Here is a 20,590-nt window from a genome sequence, read left to right as displayed (position 1 = left end):
GCCATATTTCCAACTTCAGTAAACTATTAGGACCAAAAATTCAAAGCACCACTTCTACTTTAATTTAGGTTTAAGTTTCTTTCAAACCATTCTGACGCATGAAGAGAGGCACAATATGTACACTTACAAAGTTCGAAGCAGCTTTTGCTCTTGGCATAAATTAAAAGGAATATTGTTTATCTTAGTCCCTGTAAGAGTTCTGTGGGAAAAAAAAAAAAACACCAACAAACCCATACATATAAATGCTTATTTTGTTTATGACAGATGGCATAAAGGATATATAAGAATAGAATGTTATTGGGGTGCTAGATTCACCCACCAAATTTTTTCTTTATTTGGAAGAGGACAATTTTTCTGTTTTTCAGTTCTGGGAGAGGGGGTTAGTATCAATAGGCTTTTCTCAGCTTCCCCTACTAAAAAAAACCCCATTAAGTGGGCACCCAGGTATCACAGTGAGGAAAACTGTATCACTACATTTACTGAGGAAAAGAACATACATGCAATTGCTCTCCAGATCCATTAATCATATTTCAATTACTTCACAATAGGCAAACCCAAGAATTTATTTCTGCAGAAGACACTTACAAGCTCTCCAGATTTATGGTTCCTGTCAAATTAGGAAACCACTGCACCATGCTGGCACCCCGAATGACCCTAAAAAAAATCCCCATGAAAATTAGCTGTGAGCTATTATAAAATTGATTTGTGAGATTCAGTCTTATTATCTGGTAGATATTTACACCAAGGAGACATTATAACATTCTTACTGCCATTAAATTTTACATTTGAATTATGTGTGAAAGATTGTCTTTTCACTATTTCTTAGGGTACTCATTTGCCTAATAAATTACTCCTCCATGACCAAATAGCTGGAAATCATCAAACTGGAAAGAGTGTTATCAATATACAAATGAAAAATGTCGTTTGTAGTTGAAAGTCTCACTCCATTTCGCTTAATTATCACCCCTAGAGGTGATATCTTCTAAGAGCATACGTGCACTAACCTGCAAAACATTCTCACCATGTACATCCCTGGTCAAAAAACCACCAAGGACATATTGCAGGTTGTTTAACTAGGAATCTGAGCATTTGGCCTTGGGTTATGTATCTTATGAAAGGTAAAATAAAAAAAAGTTGTAGAGCATATTTAATAGAGCTTCTTAAGAAACTAGATATTCCCAACAATAACAATATTTATTAAAACTTACTGAAAAATATCCTCTAATATAAGAGGGAGTCAAAAAGTTTATTTGTTTTGAGTTCTCAGCCACAACATTTCATACCCATTTATTGTACGATATTGTCAACAACGTACTTACAGGGAATGCAGATCTGACAGATTCTGAAATGCTGAGTTCCCCACAAAAGACAAAGGATTATCATACAAATGTCTGGGAAATGAAAAACACATTTCAGTGTTTGTTCTTACAGCCACTGTCTGCTAAAGGCTAAAAATAGATAGATGAAAATTACTTACATCGTTCTTAGAAGGGGGTTTCCTGCAAATGCACCATCAGGAATTACGGAAATGTAGTTACTGTGAAATCCCCTAAAGATATTAGCAAAGAAAAATCCAACATTTAAAACTATACTGCCAGCAGATTCAACTAGTAGTCATTTTCATCATATCTACTGAATTCCCAATCCTGCCATAACAAGGACTACAACAGGACTAAGTCAATCTGTAGGAATAACTTTAAAGGCATGATTTCTATCTACTGCACATATGCTAAACTGAAAATATTTCATTAGAAAGAAACTCTTTGGACCAGACATGATGCTGTACTTTCATTTTTCTTACTCATTTCTTAAGGAGGGGAGAAGCAAACCACGCACTGTCAATGAGTACCTAACCTGCTACTGGAGGCCAAAATCATCTTGTGATTAAGATCTATACTAATGGTTCTCCTGAATAAACTGCCTGCTTATGTAACTCCAAAATAATTTTCAACACATGTCCTCTCTAGATGATGATTATATTTTGTTTAATTATAGCTTTACTTAGCATAACTTAACCTAATTTAGGCTACTGCACAAGGAGACAAGCATTCTTAAATATAGGGTTTTTTTTCCTTTTTATTTATGAAAAGGAGAAAGAGAACTGGTAAAAAGGGAGAATAAGTAAGACTCACAACTCCTTTAGACTCGGAAGTGCTTTTATGGCTTCAGGAAACTCAACCATGTTATTGTAATTTAAATCCCTAGAAAAAACAAAGCAAGAACATTATAAAAATTTTAACAGTAGCCATGAATTGTCAAAATAATTTTTGTTTAAGATAGTCCAATGAAAGAAAAGAGTTCTCAGAACACCTTTAATTAGACAATAGAGTAACTTCAACTTAGTCTCTTGATGTTTTACATGCTTTATAACCAGCTAATAACTTAGGTAAGATATTTTATATTACCCAGGGATTAGCCATATTAAGTCAAATAATAGTTCCTTACAGCAAAGCTCAGTATTTTTCAATACCTCACAGATTTTTCTTCAACAGAATTACACAGAAATGAACTACGATTTCAAAGAGTGAAAAAAAAAAAAAGTAGATACAAATGACTACGTTTTATTATCATCTTACCAAGAATATTTTTGTCAAGGTTTTATAAAGCAAACAGTAAATAAGCCACTATGTAAAAGCAGATCTTGCAGCAAAATCAATTATAAATACTGATTAGAAGCACAGAAAAACCTCATGACAGATTGGTGATGGGGATCTCCTGAATTCTCAGTTAACTTGTCACTATTCTAGCAGTAATGCCAGGACTTCTGCAAAAGGAATTACTTATAAATGGCAAAAAACATTTTCTGAGTCTTATATTGACTGTATCTATTTACAAAGCACATCATTACCTAACTGAGGTTGTAAGAGGATGACAAGATGAAGCAAGCAGCACTTCTGGACTCATCCAAGCTCCTCATGTTTACAGAGGTTATCATCAGCTTGCCCTTACCACCCTCCTTCATTAGTTTTACTTATTTAGCATTCTCCAAAGCATTAAAAAAAAGACACTGCTGAGGGAGATGTTGCTTATTAGACATTCACTGAGTGAGCTGAAGGGGAATGGGAAATGTAACCCAAGCAGCTGAAAGCCATTCCTTGCCAGTAAGGCACTCAGGAGGTTTAGGAAAGGAACAGTGGAGCAACAGCCCTCTGAGATCCCCTCAGAAACCCCGGATTGTCACACAACAGCTTTGGCAACGTATCCTATATATTTAGGATTTATAGGATACATAGGAAATATCCTATTTCCTATCCTACAGGAAATCTGAGAAACAGGTATTTGTACCTGATCACTCATGGGGCCACCCAAACACTTGTGATCTATCCACCTGACTCAGCAGAGTGCTATGCAAAGATACACCAGCTAGACCAGGGCTAGGAACATTAAAGCCACATCGTTCAGCATGACATTTCACCCAGGCTAATCTTTACCTACTTCTTAATGTAGTTAATTAGTTTTAGGTGGAGCAGTACACTGATTAACAGCCTTCAGTTCTGAAACCTGAGCTGGACCTAAGTGTCAGCGGCATGTGTTGCACAGTCCACATATGCCTGATTTGCAGAACTTCCATCATACCAGTATGGCAACCTTGATTAAGCTGAGACTGAGACAAACACTGACCAGAAATTATTTTAGGAAACATACTTACAAGGTTTCAAGGTTGTCTAATCCATCAAAACTGTGTTTTCCTATAGTTTTTATTTTATTATTATGGAGATGTCTGAAAAACAAAACCAAAACAAGTAAATGATTTCATACAAGTTAACAAATTAGCAGATATTTCTATGAAATCAAGAGAGTAAAATAGTTTAGCAAAAAACATTGCATGGGGTGGATGATGCAGAAGAATATCTTTCACTTCCAGACAGACTATTTCATCCACATATGGAAAAAGAAGAAATTCCTTGCAGTCAAGACAATCTATTTTAAATTTTTATTCAGTATTCAGAAATGTGATAGAAATATAAACACAGAAATCAAACTAATTTTTCATATTATTCCAAGGAGATTTTTAAGACTACAAAGAAACAGGTTTCAGATAAAACAGATAATTTTTTTCTTTTAGTATCTCTGAAAGCTTCCTCTGACAACCATTGTTTTGAAATATTCATTATATAATAAGGTGTCAGAAATATAATCTCACTACCCATGGCCCATGTGACTTTTTGTTTAGGAGAATGTCTTTATCAAATCTTCAGCAGATTCTCTAACATACATGGTATCATCTCATGTTGGCAGCATAGGCTGTTACTAGTCAACTGAGATAAAACATAGCAAAATAACTGTTTTCGATGCCACCCTAGATTAATCAAAGCTGTAACTGAGGAGAAAAGCAAAGTATCCTAGGAAATACAAATACTCACAGAACAACAAGACTTGAAAGGTTTGTAAACGCATAGTCAGGAATGTGTGTTATTTTGTTGAGAGCCAGTGTTAAGGCCTGCAGAGAGGGGAGATTGCTGAGCGGATGGATGGGAACTTCTGTCAAACTGTTGTCATCCAGCCAAAGGTGACGCAGCTGCACAAGACCCTCAAAACTGTCCTCTGGTATGGTAGTAATATGGTTAGCATCTAAACGCCTATATTAGAACAGAAAGACTTCATGGAACAAACTCACAAACTACAGATCAGCACCTATAACAGCTGAAGTCCTACTATTCATGAACATCTTTTTTCAGGGTTATGTATCTTTCACTGAAATAATTCAATACTGCAAAGTTTGAAGTTTTATTGAAAGATGCATGAGAACCTTTTCAAGGCGAATGAAGAGCCCATAAATAAAGTTTCATAATAAACTCTTCAAACATTTTAAATAAAACATTTTAACAAATTGATAAGCTTATAATCAGCTAACCAAAATGAATTAATAACCCTATAAGGCATATTCCACAAAACCCCTAGCTTCTAACATGCTTGACAGCATATCTAAGATTACAGAGGCATTTACTCATTTGAATGGATTATCCCTACATCTATCTTGTTGACACCCTCATGTACTGTTGTATGCTTTGTTCTGTGGTACTGCTATGCAGTAACAAACTTTAGGGAGCAAGACTATTAAAAACTGTTTGTGAACAAAGTCAGAGTTACGAATTATCCCAACAAATAAAACATCTCAAGTAAAACTGATTGCTGTCTTGCACCTGATCTTTTCTAACATTCTCCACAACAAAATGCAAAATAGCACATCAGCACTATTAACTATTGTACATCACTGGATCTGCCATCATGCTTTTTCCCTAAATGAATGCCAGTTGCAAAATTAGATATAGTAAACTGTCCTGGCTCCAGCCACACTGGGGTTAATTTTTGCAGTAACTATGAGGGGACATGGGGACATACCCAGGATGCAGAGGTTATTCAATATCCTGGGAAGCAGCAATACATTCATAAAGCAGTGACAGTCCACTGTCACAGGACCTTAATGGGTCTGAGAAGGCACAGAGCAGATAGCACTGGGCATTTACTTGATGGCCCTCTGACCTAAAGGCTGTCTTCTCTAGGTCAACATAGAGCTGAACCATGGTGACTGCTGCAAACACAACAGAAAGCACCTTGCACAACTGATTTGAAATGACTGCTGTACCAGCTATGGTGCACTGTGCTGCCATGCAGGGACAGAGAACACACACACCCTCCTCCATTAACAGGGATGCTCATTAACATACGTATCAGCACAGCTCTGAAATGATGTTAGTACCCTCTGGTTCTAAAGCCATGATCAGATATGCTCCTGAAAGTCTAGCTGGGTTAGTTTCAGAAGTAATTTCCTCCAGCCATTCATCCTATCCTTCTCTGGGCAGGCAGTGTGGACCAAGTGACTTTACTGCATTTGTCCCCAGGCACAGTCAAAACAGATCTGGATCCCAACACTTAAAGGACATGCAGAATTCAAAGGGAGAAGACAACCCTGACTAAGAATTAATGCAGAAGACAAGCCTGATCACAATTTTAACACACTTAATCTTTTTCCTTAAAACAGAGGTTTGTTGTTGTGATGCAAGCGGTTTGCATATTTCAAATAATTAGGAAAAGAAACCCACCAGCTGAATTTCCACGTAATAAAAAGTCAAAAAATACACCAAATTAAGCAACAAATATACTATTACAAGCAGGAACTTACAAAATTGTCTGCTGACAAAGTTGTCTTTTAAGACGAGTGAGGTGTCATTAGCTCTAAAGCTGTACATCAAAGAGGTAATTCCTATGGTTCATATGCTGGCATCCCCTTATCATTTGCCCCATGGTCTGACAGATGTGTATGCTACTCTATTTGAATGCTCTTAGGTTGCACGGAGACTAGAACATTTCAGTGAAATTGAAGTCTGCTGATAATAAAAGAGGAAAAAAAAGAGGCTGGAGGGAGAGAGGAAAAAAGCCTGAGGTTCTCCTTCAGAAAAAAAAACCAACTAGAAATTAACTTTCTTCTCTGCTAAATTTACACAGCTCTCTGAAGATCAAAGAATTATTTCCCAGTGGAATAAATATATCTGAGTCTTCTAATTTTTCCCTACCCCTCCCTCACTTTTTTTTCTGGATGGTGTTTTTTTCGTGTGTGTGTGTTTGTCTTGTTGGCTTTTTTTTTTTTTTTTTTTTTTTTCCTGAGGGAAGGGGTTGGTTTGGGTTTTTTTAAGAGAAGCAGCAGACTCAAGAGACAGGCCTCAATCATTGTACCTACTCATGTAGTCCATTTGTACTTCCACTGGCGCTGTGCTGAATTCCATTTTTCTAGGAGACTTAGGAAAACAAAAGCACACAAAAAAGCCACACGTCTGCTCTGCCTCTCCCAGCCTTAAAGAAGGAGGTGAACAGACAAAGGATGGACACACACAATAAGGGAGATGAACACAGCCAGGGAGAACAAAGACAGTCATGGAGGTGATGTCAGACCCTGAATTTTTAATTTGCTTTGCCAAGACCTCTGTTCCCCAGAACAGGTGGATCAAATACTCAAGTAACCATACTTTAAACTGATGACTGTCCACAGCCATCCAATCTTTTGGTTTATTTTCTCCAGCCCACAGCAGGAAAGATGAGGGGGGGAAAGAATACCACCTACCATTGACATTGAGCAGGAAAGTGGAAGAAATATTTTTAAGTTATTTGGCCTCCTCCACCATTTTTTGTGTTCCTTTATTTCTCCTAAGAGCCTAATATGCCATGGTTATTTTTTTTTTTGCTCTTCCAAACAGTCAAAGCTTATCCACATGATACTGAATGCACAAAACACAGCTGAAACACTCTTACTTAGTTTGAAATGCACGTAACAAAGCACTTAGTAAAACAACTGAAAAGCAAACCTAAAATATTTGACAACCTTCACAAAATATTAACAATTAAAGACTGCAACTTTTTTTTTAAGGTAGGTAAGGGAATATTACCTAGGTCCAATAATTAAAAAAGAACAAGCAATATTCTTTGCTTGGACTGGACTTTGTACAAAGACTGTCTTTTTCCATTATATTGTTAAAGATCCAGGTATATCCTTCAAATTAAAGCTTGCAGCATGTACCTTAATCTCCCAGAAGCATTTTATTCTCTAAATTAAGAGTTCAGTTGTGGAGCTGCCTTTGTCACTTCTATTCCTCTCACGATCCCTCTTCACACAAGCACCAACTCCAGGAGAAGAAAAGAGCAGGAGGATGACAGAAACCTATTCAGCAGCTCTTATATCAGTATTTGATATATAGTTCAAACAGGACATAACAAGGTCTTCAAACAATCGACTCTACTTTAAGGAAACCAGAACTAGTAAGAATGCCCACCTCAATTCAAGTGAATAGAAGTTTCAAATCTAACACACACATACAAATGAATTTTACATACAAATGTACACACACTGCTTAGGGCAACTGCCCTACAGCCTGCATCCCCTATAGGTAAAGCCTGGAGGCCTCCAGGACCAGCCTCCCATCCTCATTAGCTCTCATCTGTGACTACAGGCAGGCTTCAGTTACTAGGAAATTTTAACAGCCTTGTACTAATAGCCTAATTAACAGCCTTGAACATCAGGAGTTTACTGCTGATGTTAATAAAAGCCAAATCACTCCCAGCTCTTGTGTTAAACCACTTCTGCTCAATAGCAGTCATTAATGAACATTGCTCTTTAAAGTGCTCCTTCAAAAGCCACAAAGAAATCACTCCAATAACAGTGGAGTAGATTTTTAGGTCTTGAAGTTGAGTACCGATAAGTCTGGTACCTCAGAAATCCTGCTACAGTGGGAGGCAATAACCCATGTAAACAGAGGTACTTTAAAACACTTTTGAGAGTTTGCTCACTGTATCAAGCAGTGGCTCTCTGTGCATTCATGATATGTTCAGAACATCAATACAAGGATTTGCTTTATTCAAAGACAAATTTCCAGCAGCCCTCAGAAACTGATACAACATACTGAAGCTATTTCAATAACCTGTACTGATATGCCAGCATATCTGTTTCTTCCATCTATATGTTTAGATGGTCATAGTTTGCTGCAAAAGTACCCACAGAGGACTCAGCTGATTTTGCTTAAGTGCTATTTAACTTTTACCATCTCATTTAAGTTTCTGATAATTCAATTTCTAAATAATTCCCTGATGTTATTTAAACTAAGCAATTGCTTAAGCAAGTCCAGACAGTTGAAAAAAAAAAAAAAGCTACAATCCCAGAAATCCCTGAAGTTCACAAAAAAACATGCCTCACGTTCAAGAAAACCAGAACACCTTCTAAAGGTAAAGATGGCATAGAAAAATACGTGAAGTATACAAAGCAGTATATGAAAAGACTTTCCAGCACAATCAGATCTGCTCAGAAAAGCTCTTATACATTCTTAACTCTAAACATTCAAGGAAGAAAAATAAATTCACTGAATTTAAGTATGTACTGGTTTTGCATGTTAAAGAGAAAATGTGTCTATTTCTTCCATTCCCATTCTGATTAATCCCATATCTTAACACAGACTGAATCTGAGGGCTGATGCCCTTGAACCCCTTAATAACAGCAAAGCAGGAAACTAGAAAACCTCTGAAGACAAACCATTAAAGGTTGCTTAGCTGAAATGACACCTGCCACAGTTAGGGGTGCATACTACATATAAAACCCTTTAAAGCTTCTTAACTTTATATAGTCATTGCTGCTGATGAACACCTTCCACAGCCTCCCAGACACTACTGTCCCTACAGATGTCTTGTCCTTCCAAACTCGAAAATCCAGAATCACAAAATTATCAACAGGAGCCCTAAGGCACTCTCTAAGAAGAAAATAGCAGAATTAGAACAGAACTGCGTATTTTTTGATATAAGATTATGTTTACACTGTTCTCTCCAAATTCAGGGGATCTTTCCTTCTGACACATTTTGCATTTATGGTTTATGTTACTGAAATTACTGTCAGCAACATGAACTATGGCTTAGAATTGGGCAGTTTCATTACCAGCAGAATGTTTCTAGATTTGACTTTTTAAATAAATGTAGACATTAACTTGATCTGTATAAGGAATCCTTCCTAAATACAAAAAAGCTAGAAATGCAAGATTGTCGCTGATACGTGCTACAGAACATATTTTAAATGTGTCCTGACTGAAATATGCCTCCATTCTTTGTCCCCATGATTTTATCATACATTTTCACCCTGCTAAGCAGGATTCTACTCTCATTTCAGCTCTACATTAGGACCCTAGTCTTTCCTACCTGGGTCAAGATGATTCCCACTCCCAGAAAATATTATTCCATCCCAGTTGATTCATGCCTCTGGCCTTATCCTGCTTGAAGCCTGCTCCAGCCTCCTAAGATAGTAAACCAGACTGAAAAACTGGTTATGATCCTGCTGTGAGCAGATGGGGCTGTTCAGGAAGCCAGACCTGCCACCAGGTACTGCAGAAAATGACTGCTGACCGCATGCATGAAGACACTTACGTGTGCAGCCCAGGTGAACACCCACACAACAAGAAAGGCAGGAGCTATCACAGTTGAGCATCACACTGGCATGATCCCAAATCCCAGCAATTCGGGAATCTGGCAAAGAGCCAAGCTGCAGTGCTTTGAACTGTTGATGCAGAATGCTCTAATATTCCCTGCACGTGGACAAGTGTGCACATGTGTTGGGACAGTAGAGCTACAGTTATAATAAATAATGCCTAATACATTAGAAGATATTGACAGGCTTTTAAAAGACTCCTGGATTTGATGGCAAATGCACAGTGGCAATTAGGTTTGTGGGGTTTTTATTCAAATGGAATTAAGTCTTCCTTTGTAAAGCATCTGAAAGTCTTTGTTTAAATAGTGTAATTCCAATATTTGTCACACACTGGGAACTGTACTAGAATATTCCTAGTAGTCCTATGTAGCTCTGTTTCTCTGGTCAGTCAGAGCAACCCTAAAAATTGCTGCAGTTTACAGACCCATGTTACAAATCCCCAGATTCTGGGTCAAAGCTCAGAAAAAATAGTGTTACCAAAATAAGTCATCACAGTCAAATATGCCAAGGCACTTAAAGGAGTGACTTTAATGGCTTCCCAGTGGTTCCCAGGAAGCAGCTTCACACACTGCTGAGCAGCACACCACTGTGCTGCTGTACCTCTTGCTCTCTGTCCGACCCTTGGATTGCCCATAAACCTCACCAACACCATTTCCAGATCTAAAACACAAAGTATACCACTTGATGGCCTTGTAACAATAAAAACATGCTGTTGATGCTTTGAAGTAATCAAAATGCATCAAGACTATTGCTTGCATTTGTGAAGCTCTTTGTCAGGTTTTTCTGCTACTAAAAGAGGCAGGCACAAGGTGGACAGCCAGTGGCTTCGCCCTTGGTAGAGCTGTCTCACAGTTCCACCTACCACAGCAATGTGAGCATGTATCATGCCAGATAAAACTTTTCTGGGGTGTTATACAGCAAGCTTCCACTCAGTAAAAGTCTTTAATTTTGCTAAATTTCACCTCCATATAAAGAACCCTATCCCAGTTCTCTTTTGGAAGCCAGAGCTGGGAAAAATATGCAAGGCAAACAGAAAATAAAGAGTTGTCATTTAGTACTCTGAACCAGGCTGGCTACCCACCAGCTGTAATATAAACACGACAGATCGTGAAGCTCCAATTACCATATTCCTTATTTCCACCCAGGTATGCTTACTGAGTTTATTAATAAATACAACATTGTGGCAACTGCCTTCCTATGAAGCTAAAAACTGGAGCATATTAAGACAAAACAGTTGCAAAGGTGTTTCAAATGAAATTATTATCAATACACTATAAACTTTTATGAGGAAGTAATTTGTGCCTTCACCAAGAAAAAAAATACCCCTGAAAGATATGTCAGAGCAAACTGGAAAACTGCCAAAGAAGGACAGTTCATTAATGTTTAAACCTGCAGGTTTGGGATGGAGATTATATAAAAGAGTAGAAGCAGGTTTTTATTCTGCAATGAGTTATTTATTTTCAAAGAAGCTCACAGCAACTTGGGTTTTTCAAATTCACAAAAATTCCTTAGGGAGGGGAATAAATCACTTTTTTCCCTTTTTTTTTTTTTTTTAGTACTGTAAAGCTTGCTGGATTGCTGACACTTATGTTTCCATGTTCTGACAGAAAATTCAGAGAACCACTCTTACATTCCTTTGCCAGAAGGTGCTATCTGCATTACTAGGGGATATGCATAATTAGTGTAATTATGCATGAGTAATGCTAACAGACTTTTCCTAAAATTCACTAAAATCACAGAAATGCATTCTGGTGAAGTAAACAAATTGCATAGAAAAAATGCTTTTCATCTCTCATTACACTTTTATCAAACCCCAAATTATTCTCAAATTCCTGTCCATTCTAACAAATTACAGTTGTCTTGCAGTGCTGACATATCATTCTCAGGAACAGAGAGGGACAAACCAAAGGCTGAGTAACATCAGTGGATGGAAAAAACAAACAAAAAAACCCGAAGTGTTAAAATCTTCCTGAGCTTCAGATTAGCTCAGCTGGTTAGAGTATGGTGCTACTAACACCAGGGTCATGGGTTCAGTCCCTGTGTGGACCTTTCACTAGAGACCTGGATTCAGTGATCCTTCCAACTCAGAATAGTCTCTGATTCTTTGTGACCAGTGACTTCTTTGCCCACCATATTTCCAACAGTTATCTGGAAATCTCAATTTGGTTTTCCTCAGAAAAAGAAATAACAAGCAGCTTGCTACTACTTACTAACCTAATTGCCTCCTTTTTCACCATCCTAAAATTGATATAGTTTATCATTTGCCCTTGAACAATGAAGCTCATAGAAAGGAAATTTCCCCACATTTTAAATTGTCACAATTACATTTTAATTATAAGGATGTTTTGGTCAAGTGATTATAATGATTACATTATAAAACCTTACATAATCATCCTAAGATTTTTTCAAAACTAAAATGTTTGTTTTTTTTAAAAATAGCTCTAACATAGTCACCTTTCAATAAATATTAAAAAACATGGTTTTTTAAAAAAGAGATGATGGCTTAATTTATACATTATTTTTCTCTGAAATTTTGTTTCTTCCTTTCTGCACATAACATCATCACATTGACATCGCCAGCAACTGGAGGTTTAATATTTTAAACTTTAATTAGAGAACAAACATTACTGTAAATATGTATAGGAAAAAGTATGTTCACTGAAAATGAAATGGATGATTGGTAGACAAACATTTTTACTAAAGCAGTTTCTCTTTTCGGCATCAAAGAAGTGATGGAAGCCAGGAAGAAATTTTGTTTTGTTTTAAATTATTACTAAAGGTTTATTCATATCATGCAATTTGAAGGTCTTTTATTACAATGCATAGTATTTGCACCAAGACCAAGGCATTTTCCCTTCTACGCATACGCTAAAAAAAAAAGTGAAACGTAGATGTTGAATTCACTGCTTACTGGAATATCCAAGCTTAGGGAATGCAGAAAAGTACCTCTGCAAAAGTCATGCAATAGTCTGCAAATCTATTTGGCAAAACTATTTTTTTTGTTTAATTACATCCATAACCTGAAAGAAACAGTCTTGGACCAGAAACCTGAACTTTGGCACAGACCAAATAGATAATTTACACTCTCTCTTCCCTTTCCCTCTCTCTGGAGGTAAGCGGGAAGAAGGAAAAATTTTGCAGCCCCTCCCACCTCCTCCTCCTCACAGAGATCGGCATCTAGCACCTAGAGAGCTGTAACTAATTATTAAGGTCTGATTAAGATGCTTTATAAAACATAATAAGCCATGAGATAGTATAAACACATATAAAATAACTTATGTGCAACTAGCAATAATGGCTGAGGTATTCATAAGTAACTGTGAGATTTCAACACCTTCCTGTAAAACCATTACTATGCATGTCTCAAGTAATACTTCTTCCCAGAAATCCCTTTTCCTGCTCTGGATACAAAAGAATTGGGCATCATTAATTTTTGCACAACATTTAAGAATTGCTTAAATACCTCAGGATGTGCAAGAGGGTTTAGAGTTTAACTAAACCACCGCTGCATTCAAACAGCAATCTTGTAACTTGTGTTTGAGTTTTGAAAGAGCTGGCATTTGGGTCACTCCTCCAAAGATGACGAATAAAATTCTTTATGAATTTTAATTGTGAAACTTCATTCCAGTTGCAATTGCACTTTCAGAAACTCCAGGTATATTATTACACATGCATTATTATACTTCTTAACTCTATAGAATGAAGCAAAGGTGTACAGAGTGACTAGAAGTGGAACTTGGAGAACAATCCAAAACCAAAAGCAAAGTAAGGCAACTTACAAGGACTGCAAGCCACTTAATCCTCTGATGGCCTCATTAGGTACAGTCTTCAGCTGATTGTTCTGTAGGGTTCTGTAAAAATCTACTGTGTTAATAAAGTAGAATTTGACAATCATCTTTATCAAAGGTAGAAGTAACAGAAAAGCCCATAGTCCTGTTATGGTTTCCCTGATTTCTAGTGTAGGTAAATGCATGTAGAATTTTCAAGACCTGATACCCAAAGGCAGCAATGAAACAAGAAAATAGTCTATTTCAGTTTTATTTACAACTCATTCATTAACAACATTAACTTGCAGAGAACAAACTCTGACGCAAGATGCTGAAATTCCTTTGGGAATTCACTGAAGATGTTAAGCAACTTAACACTAGGACAAATTTGCTACAAGAGATGATATCTTATTATTTTCTTGTGGAATTATCTTATGTATGCTAGAAAACACACAAACCTCTAATTTTTCCTGAAGTCACATCACTACATAATGCATTAACAATCTAATTTACAAAGTGTGCTCCCAACAAAGCACCATGGGGTCAAATTGAATTAAACTATACTGTTGTGGGTTTCTTCAAAATTCTCTTATAGGACAATGTATGTCATGTGAGTTCTTTTATAAAGAGAATGTAAATAACCTTATAAAATCTTACTTGGTTTTGGCGCATGCTGGGGTAAAAATTCAAGTAGACAAGTTAACTGTTAATTAATAACCATGTCCCACATTCTTCCAAGGACTGCTAAAAAATTCCAGGCACCTCCAGTGTTAGCATTGCAATGGATATGGCTTCAAGGGCATTGACACTTTCCATTCAATTTACAAAATATCATATTAAATGATATTGAAAATGGGAAGTTCCCTAATCTGTACTGTGGTAATAGTGTCTGTGTTTTTTTCTTTAAAGCATCAAAGTCTGCCATTAAAAAAAAAAAACTCTTTAATTAACTAAATTTTAATCTTAATTTTAATATCTCTTTAATTAACTTAATTTAATTAACTCTCCTGCTAGCACTTGGAAGTATCTGCATCATCAGAAATGCTACAGTTTTCTAATAGAGTTTTTTTAAAACCTTAAACAACAGAAAGCTTTATTTATCCTTAGCTATGGAAAAAACAACTGCTATAAAATTTCTTATATAAGAAAGAAAAACAAAAGATTTTTTTTAGTAGTAAGCCATTTTCACTTAGAGAAGCATCAAACTATAGCAATTTTTTTCCTGCCATGGGGAACAATTCAAACAGCATATTAAATCTCTAAGTAATAATACTGCCTGATAATGTCAAGGCACCTGACAGAGTATGCTGAAGGGGTGGAGAGCAATAAAAGCTTACATGTCCTTTTTAGGATTTTTCCTCTGACTTTTCTGCTACAAAATTTACTTCAGAAACAAGTAAGTGTTCTAATAAAATGCAATAGTTGTAGTTTAGTCAAGTTCATCACTGTCATCTTAACTACATCCAGCAGGCTTTGTAAAGAAAAGAAAACGTAGGAGAGCTGTACTTTAGGAGGACAGAGGGCAAAAAAATGTTTTCCAGCCTGCCAGTAAACAGTCTGGCTATGCACTAAGAAAGCATACAGCTAGCTATGAAGCTCTAAAACCCAATTACTTACAGAACTTTGAGTTCTTTCAGCCCAGACAAGGCCTTTGGATGGATAAAAGTAAGGTCATTGCCAGCCAGTCGCCTGGAAAAAAATTGCAGTAATAATTTTAGTCACAAAATACAGTGCTTCTACAACCATCTAACAAGGAAAATCAATCCTATATCAAATCTTGCAAGCAATTATGCATTTTGCATTCAATTACACTACATTCGCAATCTTCCAAGTTTGTAACCATTATTTTACTTATAGCACATTTTTAACAATGAGGATGCATTACTCAGCCTTGTGGACATTCTTTTACAAATGTGCAAGAAAAAACACACCATAGAATGATGAAGAACCTTCTTTTGGTGCTAGGTTTGACAGTGCATTTACCAACACAATCCTCTGGCTTTCAGCATTGTTTCACTGAAACACATGCTCTGGTACCCACATATTTTTAATCAATACAGCAGTTTCTAAAGCAAGTATGAAGTTAAGTAAAAACAGCTAAATGCTACAGCAGCAGAAGTCTCTGTGAGAATCCCAAATATCAAAACAATATTCACAAGCAAGTGGTATGTTCACCCAGTGCTGACAGTATGACCAAGACATAATATTGGTAATATTTCATCCTTTTGGTCAGCTATTTTCAAGAAGGGAAACTCTTTTGGGGCAGGGAGAAATGGAACAGAATTCTCAGCCATACACACTCTCTCTCAAAATGTGGCTAGTTTCAAATATGGACTGCTAGACATTAACACAAAGTCAATTATGAAAATCACTGAGATACTACAAGCAATAAAGACAGGAGATGCTGCAGAATACAAGGCAGGAAAGTCAAACCAGGTGCTTTCAAACAGCTCATTTCCCCTTCCTCCAGTCTTTTTTTTTTTTTTCTTCAGCATTTTACCTCTCCCCTGACCAGCAGATCCTGTGCAGTCTAGCTTTGGTTGAGCTGCTAATAGCTGTATTTTATCAAGGGCAAACAGAGTAATGAAAACACCTGCTAGTCCATAACTGACAAAAGATGCAAAAGTTCCAGCCAAAGTATTTGCTTTTAGACTTGGGTTTCATATCTAAGCTAAGCAAAAGAAATAGTGGACGAGGCTGTGCAATGAAATCATCTGTGGAAATACTGTGTACAATCCAGTCAGTGTTAATAATTAAAAAACAATCAATGTGCTTTAACAAAGGTAACAGAATATCAAAACCTACCCCTGCTGTTACAAGACACTGTGAAGCAAGCCAGACACAGTAAAGGGAGAATATAATTTCAAAGAGGCAAACAAAGGAAGTAACAAGAGCAACATCTAAAGTATCAGCTTGCCAGAACACAGCAATGTTACTACATTTTTATCTTCTTCTCTAACTACATTAAAGAGATTACCAAAGCCTTTAATGCTTACATAGATCTGCTTGCAATAGAATCAGTCACTTAATAAAATGCTGCCTGATAGAGAGGATGCTAGTTATCTTAATTAAATCCATTTCTCAAATGCAGATGGTTATATTTATAAACCAAGGGAGAAGAAGACAAGAACACCTTCATGAACAAGATGACAGTAGATTCTACTTGTTACAAAACTGTGTTACTCTTGCTTGTTAAGGTATTCCTTGCTTGTTGGTTTTTAGTCCTGGTATTTTCACACACCCCCCAATTGCTATGGTTCTGACATCACTACAAGCACATTTAAAAAAACTCCCACATCTGCTGACTGCTGTGAAAAGTCTGTCTGCATGGCTTGAGTATAATCAAACAGCTCTAAAACTAGAAGAAAATAAGAATCTATGTATGCTTATTCTTGAAATCTCCTGTCTGCAAGCAACGTCAGAATTTTAGAGCTGGGACATGATTTTTCAAACACTTTGGATTTTTAACACTAATGCAAGTTTCCAGATGACAACTAAACATTCCCCTAAAATTCATTTTGTTGTCAATAGCTGTCCAAATCAACTTGATTAACTTTATCTAGGGAGATGTAGAAAGAGGCTTGCAATATTTCATGCCTTTCTTTCTGACAGTATCTTAAGAAGTTCATTGTAAGCAGAAAGAAGTACTGATGAAACATGCTGGATCTCTACAGCAGAGAGACAGTAATCTGCAAAACATATTTATGTTAAAATGCGTTTCAAACAGCATAATACAAATCAAACAAAATTCAACTGAGACTGCAGCACCTCATAATTTTGCATACAAACACTACCATGATAACATATTACATGTAACAAGGAGTAAATGTGTGTCCTGGTAAATGTGTCAGGCAGCTCTGGCTGCAGCTCAGCCAAGGTTCCCCATTAATCTGGTGTGTGTGAGGCTTGCCAGGCATCTGTTCCCTCTCCCAAAGAGACTGGAGATTATTATTTTAACTTTAAAAAAGCTAAACTAAATACAGTCCAATAGTCTCCCTCAACCTGAATGTCACCTACAACAGCCTAAAGAGCACTGGAAACAAATTACAGCTGAGCCAGAGCAAGACTTGTGTGACTTCAGATAGTAGGACTTTGCTTTCCTCAAGGCAACTCATGCTTCTTCAGCCTTTTTCCAACCAATCAACAGAAAAACCCCGACCTTTGTGATCAAGTACATTTCCATTTCTCCACTATCTGGCAGTGTTCAAGGAAGTGTGCAAAGGCTTTAGTAATCAGTTTGCCAAATACACATTTATCATTCACATCCTAGCGTTGACTAGCTCATGAGGAGGTTCAAACTGCTGCTCTCAAGCAGGCAAAGATCAGGATATCACACACTGCTCTCAACACATTTCCAGTGCAGCAGCTAGAAGGATGGAAATATTTCTCTTTACATAATCAGGTTCCCTTTAAAGAGAGAATTGAAAAATTAATACTATACAGTATAGCACAAGTACAGCATTGCAAAATTAGGATGTCATTGAAATCATCCAGTCAGGTTTTCCATGTCACCTTTTTTCAGCAAGTCTTTAAAGTATTTATTATTAAATAATTTTAAAGCATCTCTCTTTCTCTCTCTCTTGTGCGCATGGTAAATGGGCTAAGGGAAATCAGTTTTACCAAGGCTGAAACTCCACCACAACAGAAAGGACACGACTTTCATCTCCTTGCAGCAAGACTCACTATCCTGCTTGAGAGCAGCCCTGGAAATTTCTGCTCTGCAGTGGGACAACTTCACATTATCACAAAGCAGCACCTTTAGGCAGCTCTACATTTACACTATCAAGGGCTGAACCACAGTACATCACCATTAATTAGAACTCTTTCTCCAAGAGGCAGTGGGCTGCAAAACAAATTCACCCACAAAGACAGTAACAATTTAATTAAACTGACAATTGTAAAGTGTCCTGCCATGCTATAAGGCCACAAAAAACTTTATCTGCTATCTCTTAATTCTCAAGGCACAGACACCGCAGCAGGCATCATCTGAAGTGGGATGTAAATGTGTACCACATTGACCATGAGTTTTTCTGCTAACTCAATTCTGACTCCTCTAGTTTGGAGACTCTACCAAGGACTGCAGGTATCTGGAATTAGTGCATCTGAGTTAAACCTCGGAGTGGAGTGACTGCAGTGGAGTCACAGCTGTCATGTATGGCCACAGTAGGTATCTTTCTTGTAACTGCTTAGCATTGAATGTTGTAGTCTTCTATTTTTACTTTTAAAATAAATATTGAGTGTTTTAATGGTAAATTTGGATATATTCAAATTTACAGAATGAATTTCAGCTCAGCCGGATAACACAGTACGACACATGGAAAACAAAATCCTTCTGCTAGCCTGTCATACAGAGGTGAGCAATACCCTTTAATCATTATTCTAAGTGACACAGTAAATAATCCCCAGATGTGGAGGACACCTTACTGTCACAGACATCAGGATACAATATAGCTGAAGATAAGCCTTTGATGGTGTCTCGTTGCCAGAGTACGCAGCAAGCCTAGTTTCTTGCAGTGAAACTGCAGCTAATATTGTCTTTTCTCTTTTGGGAAATTAAAACTTCTGCAATTATGAGTCTGGCAACCCAGCTGCATGTTAACCAAGCCAAGTTAACCACTGGTGTTGCTCCAAAAGTCAGGGAGGGTGTTCCAAGGATACATTTTTGCTGTTTGTAACAATTAAAATTTTGTAACAATTAAAACCATCACTCTTATTATATGACAGGACACCACAAAACTTCTCAGAAACCTTTCTCCTTGTCTTGCATCCTAGATGGTAGTGAGCCTTAGGATACTTGAGCAAAGAGTTTCATATCCTTCTGTCCATCTGAAGGTGTAATGCCCATACAGAAGCATTTTGCTGTGGAATTTGGGTTGTTTTTTCTTTTCCTCTTGGTGGTAGGCTCCTAGCCTTTTGTCTATCTTGTCTCTGATAAAAATATAATGGCTACTTTCTCCAGAGATGAAATTCAAATAAATGCCTGATTTATTATTTTTACCTCTATATTAGCTGCTTTGTGGTAAGACCCAAGACTCCTATTTCAAGGTTTAGTCAAGCCTGAACCTCGCATATCCATCACTGTTCCTCTGCCTAGCCAACATCTACTTTTAGCTATCCAACTTTTACCTACCTATTTTCATCCCACTGGAAAACATTAGACTGCTTCTCCACCTCTATTTTTGCAAACTCAACTTTTTGTGCTGTCTTACACTGAACTATTATTCTGCTATTTTTATATGCCCGTCCCTAACTTCCACTTTTTCTGGGCTCTCTGTGTTTTCTAAATATGAACTTGAATTTTACTTTAAGTTTTCCCACAACAGAAGTAATCTTTGAAAATGCCTTATAGATAACTGAATCCATGATGTCCAGCAAGTATTTCCTCAAACCTAAAAAAGAGCCTCAGTTTCCATCAGTGCTAAAATAGCAGTCACTTTGGAACAGAATTCTCGTTTTCTTAACAGATGGTGCTTATTTATGTACTAGACTTTATTAATCAAGGTTTAAAGCTCTGCAGGAGAGGTACAGTCATTTGCAGGAAAATACAGGGTTTCACTACATCCCTTGTGCAGGGGTGGATGCCCTGCCTGGTGGGGGCACATGCCTTTGCAGACAGCTCCTATCCAAGATGGGCAACCGCAGCAGGCGAGGAGCTGGTAAATAGAAGCTGTGTTTCCAGACTAAACCTGGCTTAGCTTATCTCTGAGTAGCAAACAGCCCCTTTGGGACTTTTGACAGCTACAGGCTGCTGAATTGCTGGGAGGCCAGTCAATTGCCTACAGATTACTCCAAATTCCTCCACACCAATTTAACAAAACTGAATGCATGCTTTATTTTGCTTCTGCTAATAGAAAATGCATTTGTCTCC

The 20,590-nt window shown here is 37.2% G+C and overlaps 1 protein-coding gene across 1 annotated transcript in view; it reads right to left on the bottom strand.

Annotated features, from left to right (window-relative positions):
• LGR4 (leucine rich repeat containing G protein-coupled receptor 4) overlaps positions 1-20,590 on the bottom strand; it is a 74,289-nt gene that overhangs the window by 11,823 nt on the left and 41,876 nt on the right. Inside the window, exons 3-11 of the mRNA XM_066320526.1 lie at positions 15,340-15,411; positions 13,735-13,806; positions 4,365-4,580; positions 3,650-3,721; positions 2,133-2,201; positions 1,478-1,549; positions 1,320-1,391; positions 586-654; positions 128-199 (exon numbers count right to left, since the gene is read on the bottom strand). Of these exons, the coding sequence (XP_066176623.1) occupies positions 128-199; positions 586-654; positions 1,320-1,391; positions 1,478-1,549; positions 2,133-2,201; positions 3,650-3,721; positions 4,365-4,580; positions 13,735-13,806; positions 15,340-15,411 (786 nt within the window). The remainder of the gene's footprint in view (positions 1-127; positions 200-585; positions 655-1,319; positions 1,392-1,477; positions 1,550-2,132; positions 2,202-3,649; positions 3,722-4,364; positions 4,581-13,734; positions 13,807-15,339; positions 15,412-20,590) is intronic.

This window comes from Sylvia atricapilla, chromosome 6 (assembly GCF_009819655.1).
Source record: "Sylvia atricapilla isolate bSylAtr1 chromosome 6, bSylAtr1.pri, whole genome shotgun sequence".
In the NCBI taxonomy this organism is placed as follows: domain Eukaryota; kingdom Metazoa; phylum Chordata; class Aves; order Passeriformes; family Sylviidae; genus Sylvia; species Sylvia atricapilla.
Note: the sequence above shows the minus strand (reverse complement) of the source record. Positions and strands in the feature narration are given on the sequence as shown.